This window comes from Ursus maritimus, unplaced genomic scaffold (assembly GCF_017311325.1).
Source record: "Ursus maritimus isolate PB19 unplaced genomic scaffold, ASM1731132v1 scaffold_20, whole genome shotgun sequence".
Lineage (NCBI taxonomy): Eukaryota > Metazoa > Chordata > Mammalia > Carnivora > Ursidae > Ursus > Ursus maritimus.
In genome coordinates, this window is record NW_024424453.1 from 24,437,413 (window position 1) to 24,452,514 (window position 15,102).

A 15,102-nucleotide genomic window follows, 5' to 3' on the forward strand; every position below is an offset into this window, starting at 1 on the left:
AGAGATAATATATCTCCAAGGACCATGCCTCATGTTTTCTACCTTCCTCTAATCCACAGACCCATGGTGGAGGTGGGAGTGAGCATGCCCATTTTACAGGGGCGTCAGGCGGGGAAGCCTATGCTCTTTCTAGGAGAAGACTTAAAAATAGGCCACCTAGTCGAGCATTGGTAGTGATGAGGGCGCTTGACTATTTTTCTTGTGTTCCCCTTTCTGGGTAAGAGTGTGTATGGAGCGGGCTCGGTGCCAGGCAGAAGGGCTAGACCCATTGACCACGCACTGTTTCCAGAAAAAGGGCTGTTTTCCTCTCCATAGCACTGGCAGGGTGTGGCAAGCCAGGCCACCTGGGACTCTCTAAGGGAGTGGGGGCTAAATCCTGCGGCAGAAGTGGCTGGCTCCCTGGTGATGGGGAAGCTTCCCTCTGGCAGTGGCCCCAGCCTCAGCTCAGACTTCAAGGTGGCGTCAGGGGAGAAGTGCTGGCCACTAGCCCCAGAGGATGCTTGTTCCCAAGGCCACCCTCCTGCAGCTGGGGGGATGGGGCGAGGAGGCCTCGGAATACACTTTCATGAGGTTCCTAGGTTCCCTGACTTGGTGAATATATCACATGTGTGGGTGCACATTCTTTCAGGGAGACAGTCCATGGCTTTGTGGAATTCTCCGAGGAGTTGGGAACACCCAATCTCAAACACGTGTCACTCTTGGGGAAGGGAGAGAAGAAAAGAGGAGAGAGGGCAGCAAGGGTTCTCAGCTGGGTCACCAGGAACATCCAGAGAGAGAGAGGGCAGCCTGGGAAGGGTCTGGCAATGGAGAGGAGCAAGGAGACAAAGCGCTGGCCTCCAAGCCCACTTCCTCCTCACAACCACTCAGGGCGTGGGGGGAGGTGACATTTTACAGGTGACCTGCTCAGGTTCACACTGCTAGAGAGCAGGAGAGGCAGACTGGAACCCCAGGCTGCCTGGGGCCAAGCCTTGCTCTGCTCCTGGCACTAGCCTGTCTTTGAGCAAGGTGCCAGCAGGGTCCCCGAGGCCTGTGAAGAGGCACAGGTCTAAATGGAGAGGGTGAAGACGGAACACCTGAGGTCTGCAGACTGAAGACACAAGCCTGGAGGCGATGCTTCTGACCCCAACCCCACCTGCTTACCCCAAACCCTCCACCTACTCCACACCTGCCCCTGGGTGGCCGCACATAGCTGGGAGGAGAGAGCTCATGGCTCTGCACCTGGCTCCCTTTAAAGTCCTAGCACCGACTTCTGGGACCCTTAGAACACCCAACAAATCTGAACACATCCCCGGCCAGTCCTCTCCCACTCCCGGGGCCACGGATTCCCACCGCCTCCTCTCCTCCAGCCTCCACTCCCAGCTCAGTGTGTGAAACAGAGATCACCAGCTAAATTCCACAAGCTTCCAAATCACCCCACCTCCCAGACAGCGGGAGCCTCACACACTGCTGGGGGAGGCAGGCGCGGCCACTGCAGAAAACCGTTTCGAGTTTCCTCAAAAAGAGAAACGTGGAGTTACCATTTGACCCAGCCGTTCCATGCCCAGGGGCATACCCAAGAGAAGTGAAAACACAGCCACACAAAAACTTGCACAAGAATGTCCAAAGCAGCATTATTCACTGCAGGCCCGATGTGGAAACAACCCAAACGTCCACTAGCAGACGAGTGGATAAAGCGAGAGCGGTGCATCCGTACCCCAGAATATCGCTCAGTATAAGAAGGAATGAAGTTCCGGTATAGGCTTCACGATGCACCTCGAAGCCAGTCCGCAGAGTGAAGAGGCCGGTCTCCAAGGCCGTTGACCATGCGCTACTGTTTATATACACGAAATGTCCAGAACCGGCGAATCCGTAGGGACAGAAAGTAGATCATGGTTTCAGGGGTTGGGGAAGGGGAGGGGAGAATGGGGAATGACTGCTTTAATGGGGTGAGCTTTCCAGAGGGAGGCGATGGAAATGTTGAGGAATCCGTGGTGATCCAAGCGATTGTTGGTTTGTGAATCAGTCAGCAGTTGTGCGTGCACAACTGTGTGTACGTACTGAAAAACACTCGATTGTGCACTTCACACGTGAGTTACATCTCAATTAAAAACACTTGTATGAGGACCCCCCTCTTTTCTCTGCAACACACATTCCACCTGTCTTCTTGCTGTGGGGTATGACCTGGCCCTGCTTCTGTCCAAGATCATGCCCTCCAGCCGGGCACTGGGTCCTGTCTTCTGTTGCCCAGACAAGGTCACTGCACTACTGTGGCCCCTTCCCTCTCTTGCATCATCCATTTCTCTTTTGGTTCATTTCCACCAGTATGTAAGCATACTATAATTTCTCTCACCTAAAAAAATAAAATGAAGTAAAAAAAATTAACAATAGAAACCCTTCCCCTTGACATCCCATCTCCTTCCAGCTACGGTCCTTTCTCTGTTCCTCTTTACAGCCACACCCCTTGACTTGTCCATTCTCACTGCCTGCTCTTCCTGCCTTCCACTCTCTCTTGAGCCCACTATAATCAGACTTTCACTGCTGATCAGTCTATCAAGATTGGTCTTGTCAAGTCACCAACGACATCCGCGTCACTAAATCCAATGGACGCGGCTCGGTCCTCATCCCTCTGGGCCACCTGCTGACACTGGAAGTGGTTGATGGTTCCCTCATTGTTGGAGAGCCTTCTTCACGTGGCCTTGGGACATCACTGTCTCTCAGTTCCTCTCCTACTGCAGTGATTGGTCCTGCTCTGTCCTCTCATCTCCCTACCCTCTAAACGATGGTGGGTCCCCACACTCAGTCTCTGGACCCCTTCTCTAACCCGTGTTCGCTTTTTGGCCATCTCTCATCTCATGGCTTTACACGTCCACTCCCAAATGTCCATCTCCAGCCTATACATCTCCCCTTACCCTTACTCCAGACTCCGACATCCGGCTGCCTATTTGACTTCTATTTGCATGTGAGAAAGGCATCTCAGATTTAACATGTCCAAAATTAAAGTCTTGATTCCCTCCCCAAACTTGCTTTTCACCAGTCTTCCTAATGTTGATAAACATAACTATTCTAACAGTTGTACAGGCCAAAGACTCTTCACTCTCTACCCCCACCTCATGCCATATACTCTATCCACAAATTCTTTTGTTTCTTCCTTCAAAACACATCGAGAAGCTAACTCCTTCTAGCTATCTCCTTCAGCAGTGCCCTAGTCTGCCTGGCTTCTTAACTGCTCTCCCTGATTCTACCCTAGTTCCTCTATGGTCTATTCTTCACTCCTTTTAAAATATCGGTCAGACTATGTCCCTCCTCTGCTCAAAACCCTCCAATGGCTTCTTATTTTTCTACAATGGCCTGTGAGATCAGCACCTCCCAGCTGTCTCTCTGACCTCTCCTATTAGTGCCCTCACTTGCCCTCTGCACCCTGGCCTCCTACCTATTCCCCAAACAGGCCAAGCACACCCCTGCCTCAGGGCCTTTGCACCTGATGTTCTGAGATTCTCTTCCTTTAGGTACAAGTACAGCTTCATCCTTCAAATCTTTGCTCCAGCATCACCTTATCAGGTGCTTTGGATATTCTTGTGCAAGTTTTTGTGTGGGTATGTTTTCACTTCTCTTGACCAGCCTACGTAAGATAGCAACCCCTTCCTGTCTGTTTGCTTTACCTTGCCTTATTCTCCCTCATAGCATTTATCACCACCTGACACATTACATATTTGTTTATGTTCCGTCCCTCCCATTCTAACATAAGCTTCATGAGAGCCGGGACTTGACTTTGTCAAATGCTGCATCCTCAGAGCCCAAAAGAGAGCAAGGCACATAGCAGGTACCCGGAAGTATTTGTTGAATGAATTAGTGAACTCATCCATGTACACAAAACTCAGGGGCCAATCCACACATTGCTGGAGAGGAGAGGTGGTAGCTCCAAGTCGGGGGCCCATGCCTCCCTCCTGGAGCTCCCCAGAAGCAGGCAGATGGGTTGGTGGCCTCTCATCTGCACCTGTCATAAGGCCTGTTCTTGAAAGCACCATGCCACCACCATAACTAGTACTATAAATCATATCCGAGCAACCACAGCGACGGTAGGCATCTATGTGCCAAGCCCCTTATAAGGTACCTTATTCCTTCCCTCACCCAATAAATAGGTGCCAGCTCCAGGCTGGCATTGGAGATATGATGGTGGGCAAAGGACAAGTTTCTCCCTCAAGGAGCTTATAATTTGTATTGTTTCCTTTATTTTTTGCGACAACTCTGAGGGTACATCCCATTTGGGATACAAGTCCCACCAAAGAGGGCACACTGTTTTAGTCCAGAGGCTGTCTGTGCCCAAGGGCAAGAACTCACATGTAGGGCAGGGTGACAACAAGCTGGCAGTGGCTGCACTGGAGCCTGGGGCAGGTGGCATCACGCTACGCATGGGCAGACGGGTAAGATCTCAAACTTATTAACCTGGCTGGTGCACTCAGCCCAAACCGGTCCCAGGACTAAGAGCAATCGACATGAAGTTCTGAAGTCAGGGCAAAACCCAAAAGTAACGGCAGGAGTCTAGGACCGGTCAGCAATGTGGGAGGAACCCCACCTGGGGTTTGGGGTGCAAACCTCCGGACTGACTCTTGGCTGTGCTGTGACTTTGAAGGGGGAGGGGTTCGCGTTGCACACACACCGTCCTCACGCAGCCTTGCTGAGCTGACTCTAGGTCACTGGCTGATGGGGGCCCCTCAGCTCCCAGGCCGGCTGGTGGGGCTAAGCTGGCACAGAGCAGGAGAAAGATCCTTCGCTTCAGGGTCAGAGGAAGGGGTCTCTAATCAGCTGTGTGACCTTGGACATGCTATTACCCTCGCTGAATCTTGGTCTTCCCCTCCAGGGCCCTAACTGATCAGAGGGCTGCGGGACAGGCGCTGGAGCAGGAGGGGGAAGGGCCCTCAGGGACACAGGACAGCGGCAGTAGCAATTTTCCAATGGCATGGACATAGTTCACCATCTTATCAACTAGGAGCACAGTGCCGGTGCACACTGGCGGAGGCCCAGCTATGCTCACCTGGAAGCTGGAGACACTAATGTCGATGTCACAGAAGTATTACTAGGAGGCAATAAGACAATCCCTATAAAGCCCTGAGCACAGGCTCTACCCTTCCAGAAAAGTCTGGTCAGGAGTAACTGCTCCCACTGCTATGAAGTGGAAGGAGCCACAGTGAGAGAGGGTTTGGGAGGTTGATCTGGCTTCAGTGTACCAGGAAGCACTCCCTAGGCAGCTCAGAGATCAGTGAGTTGCACATTACTGGAAGCATCCAAGCGGTGATGGCTGACGGAACCAGGATAAAGGGTCAGGCCGAGGCCCGCAGGGCTGGATTTCATAATCTGAGGCCCGTGGCCATGTTCCCTCATAAAGGAAACAAGGGAAACTCCCCCCACACCACTGCCAGCAGGAAAAGGGGAGGATGGCTGGAAAGGTGGAAGGATAGGCCAGCTCTGCCTGGACCCCATTCTTAGTTGGGGGGCCATGGGAAAGTGCTTACTCTGAAGCTGGCCCCCCAATTAAAGCCTCTAGACCAGAAAAGTACACTCAATAAATGTTCCTTTTGCTCTTGCTGCCCTTCCAATGTCCTTCTTCCCTCCCCCTCCCCAGAAAGAATGCGGATTCAAGTGTTCAGGGAAAAGCCAGGTCCAGGCTGCTCCGAGAAGACAACAGCACTTGTGTCTGAGGTTTGGGCAGAAGCCAGGGTGGAAACGTCCCAGCTTTTGAGGGTGCAGGAGAAGAGCTGGAGCTTTCACTCTTGCAAAGACCTAGCTGTTGCTTGGGGAGCTAGGGGGACAGAGTGGCTGCAGAGCTGGGCCCAAGAGCCCCTAGTGGGAAGAGGTGTAAGGAGATTCAGGGCCCACTGCTGTTCTCTGTTGGTGGAAGGAAGATGCAAGCTTGGTTGGGCAGAGGGAGGACTGGGAACCATGGAGGAAAGAAGGCCCAGAAACACCTGCCCCTACTGTAAGTGGGCAGAGGACCTGGTCAACATCCCACACTGCAGGACCAAGGCGTGGCTCAAAATAGCAGGCAGCAGGACAGGGTGGGGGATGTGCCCGGCGGAGCCAAGAGGCCCCAGGCCTGGCTCTGCCTCTAGCTAGGTCTGACCTCAGGCAAGTCCCTTCTCCACCTGCACCAGTTCCTTCAGCTGTAAAGTGAGGCGGGTGATAACATAGAGCTCAGGAGCCTTCCAGCCCTAGCCTAACAAAAACAAAAACAAAAACAAAAACAAAAACAAAAAGCTGGTACACGAGAACTCCAAGACAAAACCATTGAAAACGTGGACTAGAATAGATCTTTGTCCACTCGTGTGCACAGCAGCATTAGTCACAAGAGCCGAAAAGTGGAAACAGCCCCTGTGTCCATTGCTGGATGTGGTATATACATACGGTGGAATAGTATTCAGTCTTAAAAAAGAATAAATGCTGACGCACGTTATAAGCTGGATGTACCTCGAAGACGCTGCGCGAAGTGAAGCCAGCCCGCGGCCGGAGAACGAGTCCCGTGTGCGCGTCTGTCAAGCACTTAGAGTCGTCAGCCTCAGAGAGACGGCCGCGGCAGCACGCTGGCTGCCCGGGGCTGGGGAGGCGAGCCGGGCTTACCGCTGAGTGCGTGCGTGTCACTCGGAGCGGAGTAAGTCCCGGAGGGACGGTGTTTGCGGAACAGCGTGTGCGTCATTGACGTCACGCAGCTGTACGCTTCAAAATGGCGACCATGCTGAGTTCCGTGTGTTTTACCGCAATACAAAAACCCACGAGAATAAATACAAAACTTCAAGACTGCCTAAGGCTTGGTTCTTCCTGATCCTTGAAACCTGAGAGCTGGGGTGGGGTGAGCCCTGGAGCTGGAGAGTGGGGAGGGGGGAGCTGAGGCAAGCCCACAGCAGAGAGGTGGGCACCAGACAGCGAGGCGGTATTTCCGGAAATGCACCTGCAACATGACAGGTGAGACGGGGGTCCCGAAGGCCCGGGGCGGGGAAGAACTCAGAGCAGACTTGCTCCAAAGCCTGGGGGTCCCAGACACCGGGGAGCCCGGCTGCTGGCCCTTGAAATCAGCTGCCTCCTGTGTTTCAGATTCTGGGAAAACCAGGGCAATGCGGTCCCTTGAAAGAGCAAGAAACAAGTTTGTAAGTAAGCGGGAAGCTGTGAGAATCTTCGGTGTGGCCACCACAGAGAAGGGCTTTTGAGCAAGCCGAGGAAGAGCACCCGGCCCTCTGAGGGGCCTTGGGTGAGTTGTAAGAAGGGCAGGTGGTGGGGGAGGGCGTTCAGCCTGATAATCCAGGCCGTACTCCCCTCTCCCTAGGATTTCAACGCCTATTCCCAGAGGCACAGGGATCAGTGTGTGAGGTGGGAGAGGATTTTCCCACCCAATCAGACTAACAGAGAATCCAGGACACAAAGGGGAGTTCAAGCCATTGCTAGCTATGTCAGTCTCTCTGTGCTTTATTTTTATGGAGATAACAACAGTAGCTAGCACAACTGCTGTAAGGATTAAAAGAGAACGTATACAAAGTGCTTAGCATAGGGTTTTCACAGAGTAATTGCTCAATAAATATCATTCCTGCCCTCATAATTATCCTCCTTTTCTTCCTCATCATGATCAAGCTGCCATGTTTTTGCTCTTTCTGAATGTGGAGGAAGAGCAACCCCAGAGTTCAGAGCGCTTGGAAGGCATCCCAGGCTTAGCCCATCCCCCAGGATGGTATGGCCTCCAGGGAAGCAGGATGTCCCGGCTCTGGATGCCCCGGGAAAGTCCTGTCTATTCCAGGACGGCAAGCCACCCAGAAGAGTCCAGCCCCAGAAGGTGTCAGAGTTACATTCACGCCTAAATACAACCAGCCTTTGATTAAAGTTCCCAAAATATGGGGCATCCTTTTAAATGCCAGACTAATTAATATTTAGCTGTAATGTCTTAAGCCTTCCTTTTCTTAATACAAGACCTAATTGAGTGAGGAAGTGTACTAATCTGGGAATCTAATATCTGTGCCTGAGGCAGGCACTGGGGGGGCAGTGCCCCAAATTAGGCTTGATTCAGGTGGCAGGTTTAGAGGTATAGCATCCAAGGGGAGCCCAGATGCTTCAGATCAAAAGCTTTGCAAGTTCATGCTTACAAAGTAATGCTTTGGCCAGTATTCCCTTTTCCCTGCTCTTGAAGCTGCTATAAATGTTATCACGGGGGCGCCTGGGCGGCTCAGTCGGTGAAGCGTCTGCCTTCTGCTCAGGTCATGATCTCAGGGTCCTGGGATTGAACCCCGCATCGGGCTCCCTGCTGCTTCCCCTGCTTGTGCTCTCTTGCCCTCTCTCTCTCAAAATAACAAAACAAAAATAAAAAAATAAATGTTATCACAAAATCTTCCTAAAAATCACCCCTGAAAACTTTTTTCCCCCTCAGAAACTAATCTAATATCCAAACTTACTTTAAGAAAAAGTGAGAGAAGTCAATATGGCTGTATAGAGAAATAATATTTATTGAGCTCCAACTATGTACCAGGCATGGTGTTACTCTCTCCTACATGCATTGTGCAACGTTTTTCAGAATGTTTCCTGTGGAAATAGCCCAGAATGATGTGCAAAAAGTGGTCCTTTGGGAAACCCTAAGGACAATATATCCTATCAATGTATCTCCAATATTATGTTTATATATTGACGATTCTTTTAAGTCCCACAGTAAAGAAACTGGTTATAGTTCTTTAACTCAGTATATCCCAAAGTGTGTCATATATTTGAATGCATAATGTATGAGATGATTTTAGAAAGTGCATAAATATAAGTTTTTAATTTACTGGTTATATATATATTTATTATATAACACAGCTGGCACATCAAACTTGTGACGCACATATATTGTTCAGGACCCAGTTATTCATTCATTTCACACACATTTACTGAGGACCTACTATAAGCAGTATTCTAGACATTGAGAATAGAGCAGTAAATAAAATAAAGTCCCTACTCTCAAAAATTTATATTTTATTGGGGGAGCAACAAAAACTCAAACAAATAAATATATTGAACAAATATATGTTCAACAGTAAAAAGTAGAATAAAGAAAAAGAGTTGGTTCGGGGGACAGAATGATGGGGCTGGGCGGGGGGGTCTGGGTACTAGCAGAGATGGTTTGGTCACGGAAGACCTCTTTGATAAAGTTAACATTTGAGTGGAGACCTACGCGAAGTGAGAATATATTTCTGAAGGAAGCACATTCTAGGCAGAGAGAATACCAAATGCAAAGCCCCTGAGTTGGGAATGTGCTTGGTTCCTGGTGAACTACTCAAAGTTTCAGGGCTGCAGATGAACCCCTGAAGGATGGTGCTTTTAAAAATTAAGATATAATTAAAATACCATAATAGTCACCCTTTTAAAGTACACAATTCAGTATATATACAAAGTTGTCGCACTTTTTTTAAAGTGATGATTTGGTACTGGTTCTGACCGAGATGGAGTAACAAGGACCAGATTTATCTTCTCGCTTGAAACAACCAAAAATCAGACAAAATAACGGACATTCATAGAACACTCCACCCAACAATGGCAGAATACCCATTCTTTTTGTGTACACTTGGAACATTTAGCCAGAGAGACGAAATCCTGGGTCATAAAACAAGCCTCAGTGAGTTTTAAATAATTTAAATAATATACTGTACGTTCTCCAACACAATGAAATTAAAATAGAAACCCATGACAGAAGGATCTCTGGAAAATTACTAAATATACTTGAAAACTAAGCGTTTCTAAGTAACTTATGGGTCAAAGATGATCTCAAAAGGGGAATTAGAAAGTGTTTGGAACTGAACGGCAATGAAGACACTGTGTATTAGAGTAGCTGGGACACTGCTAAAGAAGTAGTTGAGGGAACTTATGGCACCAAACGAATATCTTGGAAAAGAAGAAATGTTCCAGTCAGTGACCTCAGCTTCCACTTTAAAAAGTTAGAGAAGAACAAATTAAATCCAAAGTAGGCAGACAAAAGGAAATAATGCTGGCAAGAGTGGAAATCAATGGAAACAAATGGGGAAAGGCAAAGGACTCAAGGGCTGGTTCTCTTGTGAAAATCAATGGTATTGCTCCAGCTCCAGCCTGCCTGATTAGGGAAAAGGAGAAGACACAGATGAACAATATCAGGCATGAGAGAGGCAACACCACTACGAACTCTACCTATATTAAGAAAATAATAAGACAATAACATGAACAACTTTATGTCAATAAATTTGGTAACTTCGATGAATTACACAACTTTTTGAAAGACATAAACTACCAAAGCTCCCTGAAGAAGAAACAGATAACCTGAATAGCCCTACATTTATTAAAGGAATTGAATTTGAAGTTAAAAATCTTCTGACAAAGAAAACTCCAGCCTCAGATGTCCCCATAGGTGAATTCTACTAAACACTGAAGGAAGAAATAATACCAATTTCGTTCAAACTCTTCCAGAAAACTGAAGAAGATAGCATACTTTTCAATTCATTCTATAAAGCCAGCATTACTCAGACATGACAGGAAAACTACAGACCAATATAGCTCTCAAGAACACCGACACGAAAGTTCTAAACCAAATTTTAGCAAATCAAAGCCAACAATATGTAAAAGGATAACACATCGTGGCCAGGTCGGATTTATCCCAGGGATACGACGTTGGTTTACCGTTAAAAAAATTAACGTGATTTGCCATATTGACATACTAAAAAAGAAATACCATCTGAGTATCTTAGCAGACACAGAAGAAGCATTTGACAAAAGCTAACATCCACACCTCATAAAAATTCTCAGCAAACTAGAAATAGAAAGGAACGTCCCCAACCTGATAAAGGGAATGTATAAAAAACCGTCAGCTAACCTCATACTTTGTGCTGAAAGACTAAAAGCAAGCTTTCTCCTTAAGATCAGGAACAAGACAAGTATTAGTGAGTGAAATAAGGCAAGAAAAGGGAACAGAAGCCTTTCCAGACTGGAAAAGAAGAAATAAAACTATCTTTACTCACAGACATGACCATCTCTGCAGAAAATCCAAGGGAATCTACAAAGAAGCAGCTAGAACTAATAAGTGAGTTTAGTGATGTTGCAGGTTACAGTTAGTATACAAAATGCTTCTTTATTTCTATATATTAGCAACAAACAATTTAAAACAGATATGAAAAACCAGTATCATTTATAATACAGATTGTAGATATAAATCTGACAAAAGACGTTAAAGACCTATGCAAGCAAATCTGCAAAACAATTGAGAGAATTAAAGAAGACCTAAAAATATGGAGAAATACTGTGTTCATGGGTTGGAAGGCTCAACACTGTTAGGATGTCAGTTCTTCTCAAATCTATAGATCTACAGATTCAACACAATCTCAATCAAAATCTAGAATTTTTGAATTTAACTGATTCTAAAATTCATATGGAGATGCAAAAGACCTAGATGGGCCAAAGCAACTTGGAAAAAGAACAAAATTGGGGATTTAACAGAACGTGATTTTAGGACTTCTAGTAAGGTTACAGTTATCAAGACAGTGTGGTATTGGTGCTAAGAGAGACAGATCAAACAAACAGAATATATGGGCAACTAATTTTCATTGAAGGTACCAAGGCAATTCAGTGGAGAGAGGACAACCTTTTCAACAAATAGTGTTGGAACAAATGCATCTCCATATACAAACAAAACAAAACAAAACGTTGTTCCATACCTCACACCATATACAAAAATTAACTCAGGTGGATCATAGACCTAAATACAGAACCGAAAGCCATTAAATGGCTAGAAGAAAACACAGGAGAAAACCTTTGTGACCTTGGGTTAGGCAAATATTTTAGACACAACAAGAAAAGCACAATCCATGAAAGAACAAACCAATAAACTGGACTTCATCAAAATAACAAATTCTAGTCTTTGAAAGACGCGGTTAAGAGAATGAAAAACATGCCGCAGACTGGAAGAAAACACTTGCAACTCACATAGCTGACAGAGGACTTGTATCCCAGTGGTTTTCCAAGCTCCCTCCTACAAGGACAGTCTATCCCTAGCGGCTCTTTGTTTAAGAGACTCAGACAGTATAAAGTCCTAACCAACAAGACTCTGGAGCAACGGTTCTCTACTTTAGCATCAGCTGGAGGGCTTGTTAAAACACAGACTGCTGGGCTCCACCCTCAGAATTTCTGAATCAGTAGAGCCCGAGGGTTTTCATTTCTGATAAGCTCCCTAGTAATGCGTAGGCTGCTGCCCTGGACACCACGATCTGCGAACTGCTAATCTAGGCCAATTTAGACTAAACTAGAAACAAAGTCAAACGCAAGATTTTCCCTCCAAAGTGAAAATAAACTATGCTCACTAAAAAATAATTTATCCCTCCCTTCTTTTTATTAGCCGGAGACATCTGTAAATGCTAATCAGCGCTTCTGATCAGCAAGCAATAACAAACATGACATCACTGAGTTGGCATGATTCTAGCCTTGCCTCTTTGTTGAATACACATGTTGGTTTCCACAAAGCTGTTCAGAATTCACTCTGGAAAACATACACGTCCTTATACCAACCATGCCACAAGGATAACATGAAAGAAGCCATGAGGCCCCAGTGCAACTTCCCCTGACCCTCCCCCACCCCCGACTACCCCCACTCCCACCACCATCCCATGCAGGGCTGCCATCCGGGTCTCACCATCCAGGATGGCCCACTGATTGTCAATCTCTGTGTGTTTCAGGTAGGAGTCTTCGATGGTGGGGTCGTAGTCAGGCACAAAGATCTTCTGGAAAAACTGGATGGTGAGGGCACTCTTGCCCACACCCCCATCTCCCACCACCACCAGCTTGTACGTGGGGAGGTTGTCACTGGGGACGGCACTGGTTGCCATGTTTCTGGTAGGTCAGACCTGGGGAGGCAAGACATGTGTAATGAGGTAGGGAGCTATTTCCTTTCTGACTTTATAGAGTAATAAATACTCCCAATTACATATTGATTCAATCATTTATTGAATATCAACTATGTGCCACACCTGGTACTGGGGACACAGTACTACTAGACACCATGAGGCCTTTAACAAGTACAGCCAAAAGCCATGTCAAAGAAGCATTTCCACCACTGAAGCCTGCCCTATTCCTATACAGGTAAACATGCGGGTGCACGTCTGAGCAGGGATGGCACCTTTTACATCAACTCTGGTCACGGAACTGCTGTGCCCAGAAGGATTTGAGGTTGCCTGAGCTAAGGGAAGTTTGGCCATAACAGCCTCGTGTGCGGAGTTCAAGATCTCCGTGCCCCACCCCCTCAGAATTTAGTGACCCTGGCTCCTTTCCCTCAGTCTCCTTGTCCCTTGTCATGCAGAAAGTTGTGCTGGACTCTCTTGGCATCTGGTCAACCCCTGTGTTAGCTGGGCAGGAGGAAGAGGGGGAGCAGGGCTAAGTTTTGTTTTAATGATGTTGAGTCCAGCTAAGGCAGTGATTCTCAACCAGGGGCAATTCTGCCGCCCAGGGACATTTGCAATATCTGGGGATAATTTGGGTTGTTAAAACCAAGCGGGTGTTACTGGCGTGCAGTCAGCAGAGGCCAAGGCTGTGGCTACACATCCTACAATGCGCAGGGCAGCAGCCCCCCAAAAAAGAATTATCCTCCATCCTAAGACGTCAATAGTGCTAATGAGCTAAGGTGACAAGCAGGGGCTGGAAACATGGGGCCAGGATTCTAAAGAATAATTGAGCCTTAACAGCTAAGGACTGCTTGTGAAGAGGTGACAGCAGAGAAGTGAAGAGTGATCTTTGGAAGCAACGTCATAAAGTGACAAGGAGGAGAGGGAGGCAGGGAGCATGGAAGGAGCACTCAGAAAAGGGTGGCTGCTAACTGCAGACCCCGCCAGGGTGCCAAGGAGAACAATGCCACCTCCTGCTAAGGGGGCACTCCTGGGGAGCACGAGCACTGACCTGGTGTCAAGGGGGTGCAAGCTTGATCCTGCCTCACGGTACTAGAAAAGAAAGACTCTGCACAAGCTGGGAGGCAGAAAGGCATGGTGTAGGTGTGACGGGGACACTTAAGGGTGCGGATTGGGTGTCCTGCGTGCCTTGCTGCTGCTTGGGAAGGCCACGCCAAGCCATACTTTCCTTACCTATCAGATGAAAGGGCTGGATTTTTTACGGTTATTTGCAGCTCTAAAAGAGTCCTCAATTCTAGTTATCAACAGTAAGGGTGTTAGACACAAATGTGGGTTATGTGGCCACACTGATTTGCATGGGGCTACGGGCGAGAGTCATTGCAAAACGCTCTGCATTACTGAAGCTAGATGTTGACATTTAGGATTTCCCTACAGTGTGAGGAAGTAGAGGCGCTTTTATACACTGCGGGTGAGCATGTAAATCCATCCGGACTGGACTGAGAATACATTCGCATAAATACTTGAAATTTAAAATGACATACCGTCTCTCGAAGCCATATGGCAGATGAGAGTTTATTCTAGGAAGTAATCAGGCAAATGTACAAAGATGTGAAGAACAGGGGGAAAATGGAAATCACTTAAATGTTGGGGTGGGGGAAAGTAAAGAAAACGTTAGCTACAAAATGCAATACTATGCAGCCATTAAAAAGGATGATGGTCCCTAACCTAGAGAAGTTCATATTATGCATGAAAAAAGCCCCAAACAGGCTGCAAAGCCACAGGTACATATGACTGCACTTCCATGAAGTCCCCCATCTATGAATCTATGCGTCTAGACGTTGTTCTAGGCACCGCCTATGAATCGATGCATCTAGACATGGTTCTAGGCATAGAGAAGACTGGCAGATTTGGGGGCATTTTTCTCAATACTTGCTACAACAAGCTAGTATTATGTATGTATATTGGAAAAGCTTAACAATATTAAAATATTCCCACCAATGGGAATAAAAGGCACAGCATAGGGACCAGTCAATGGTACTGCAACAGCACCGCATGGTGACAGTGACATTTGTGGTGAGCAGAGCAGAATGTATAGAGTTGATGAACCACTATGTTGTACACCTGAAACTAATGTAATATTGTGTGTCAACTATCCTCAAATAAAAAAAAAATTCATGTTCCCGCCAAATAAAATGTTCCCGCTACCTGAAAATGTATGACCCTGTGTCCTTCAGCAGGGGATTTAAGCTCCTTTGGTGCAGGATAT

General features: G+C 47.3%; 1 protein-coding gene and 1 long non-coding RNA gene across 5 annotated transcripts in view; both read right to left on the bottom strand.

Annotated features, from left to right (window-relative positions):
• The window catches only part of MRAS (muscle RAS oncogene homolog), a 52,926-nt gene that overhangs the window by 16,979 nt on the left and 20,845 nt on the right, over positions 1-15,102 (bottom strand). For all 4 annotated transcript variants that reach the window (XM_040636773.1, XM_040636775.1, XM_040636774.1 and 1 more), the window contains exon 2: positions 12,632-12,842. In XM_040636773.1, the coding sequence (XP_040492707.1) occupies positions 12,632-12,824 (193 nt within the window). In that variant the 5' untranslated portion in view covers positions 12,825-12,842. The remainder of the gene's footprint in view (positions 1-12,631; positions 12,843-15,102) is intronic.
• Positions 1,586-7,167, bottom strand: LOC121104273. The gene is made up of 2 exons (XR_005836562.1): positions 6,442-7,167; positions 1,586-2,329 (listed from the first exon to the last, which is right to left on the bottom strand). It is a non-coding gene; the product is annotated as an uncharacterized LOC121104273 (long non-coding RNA).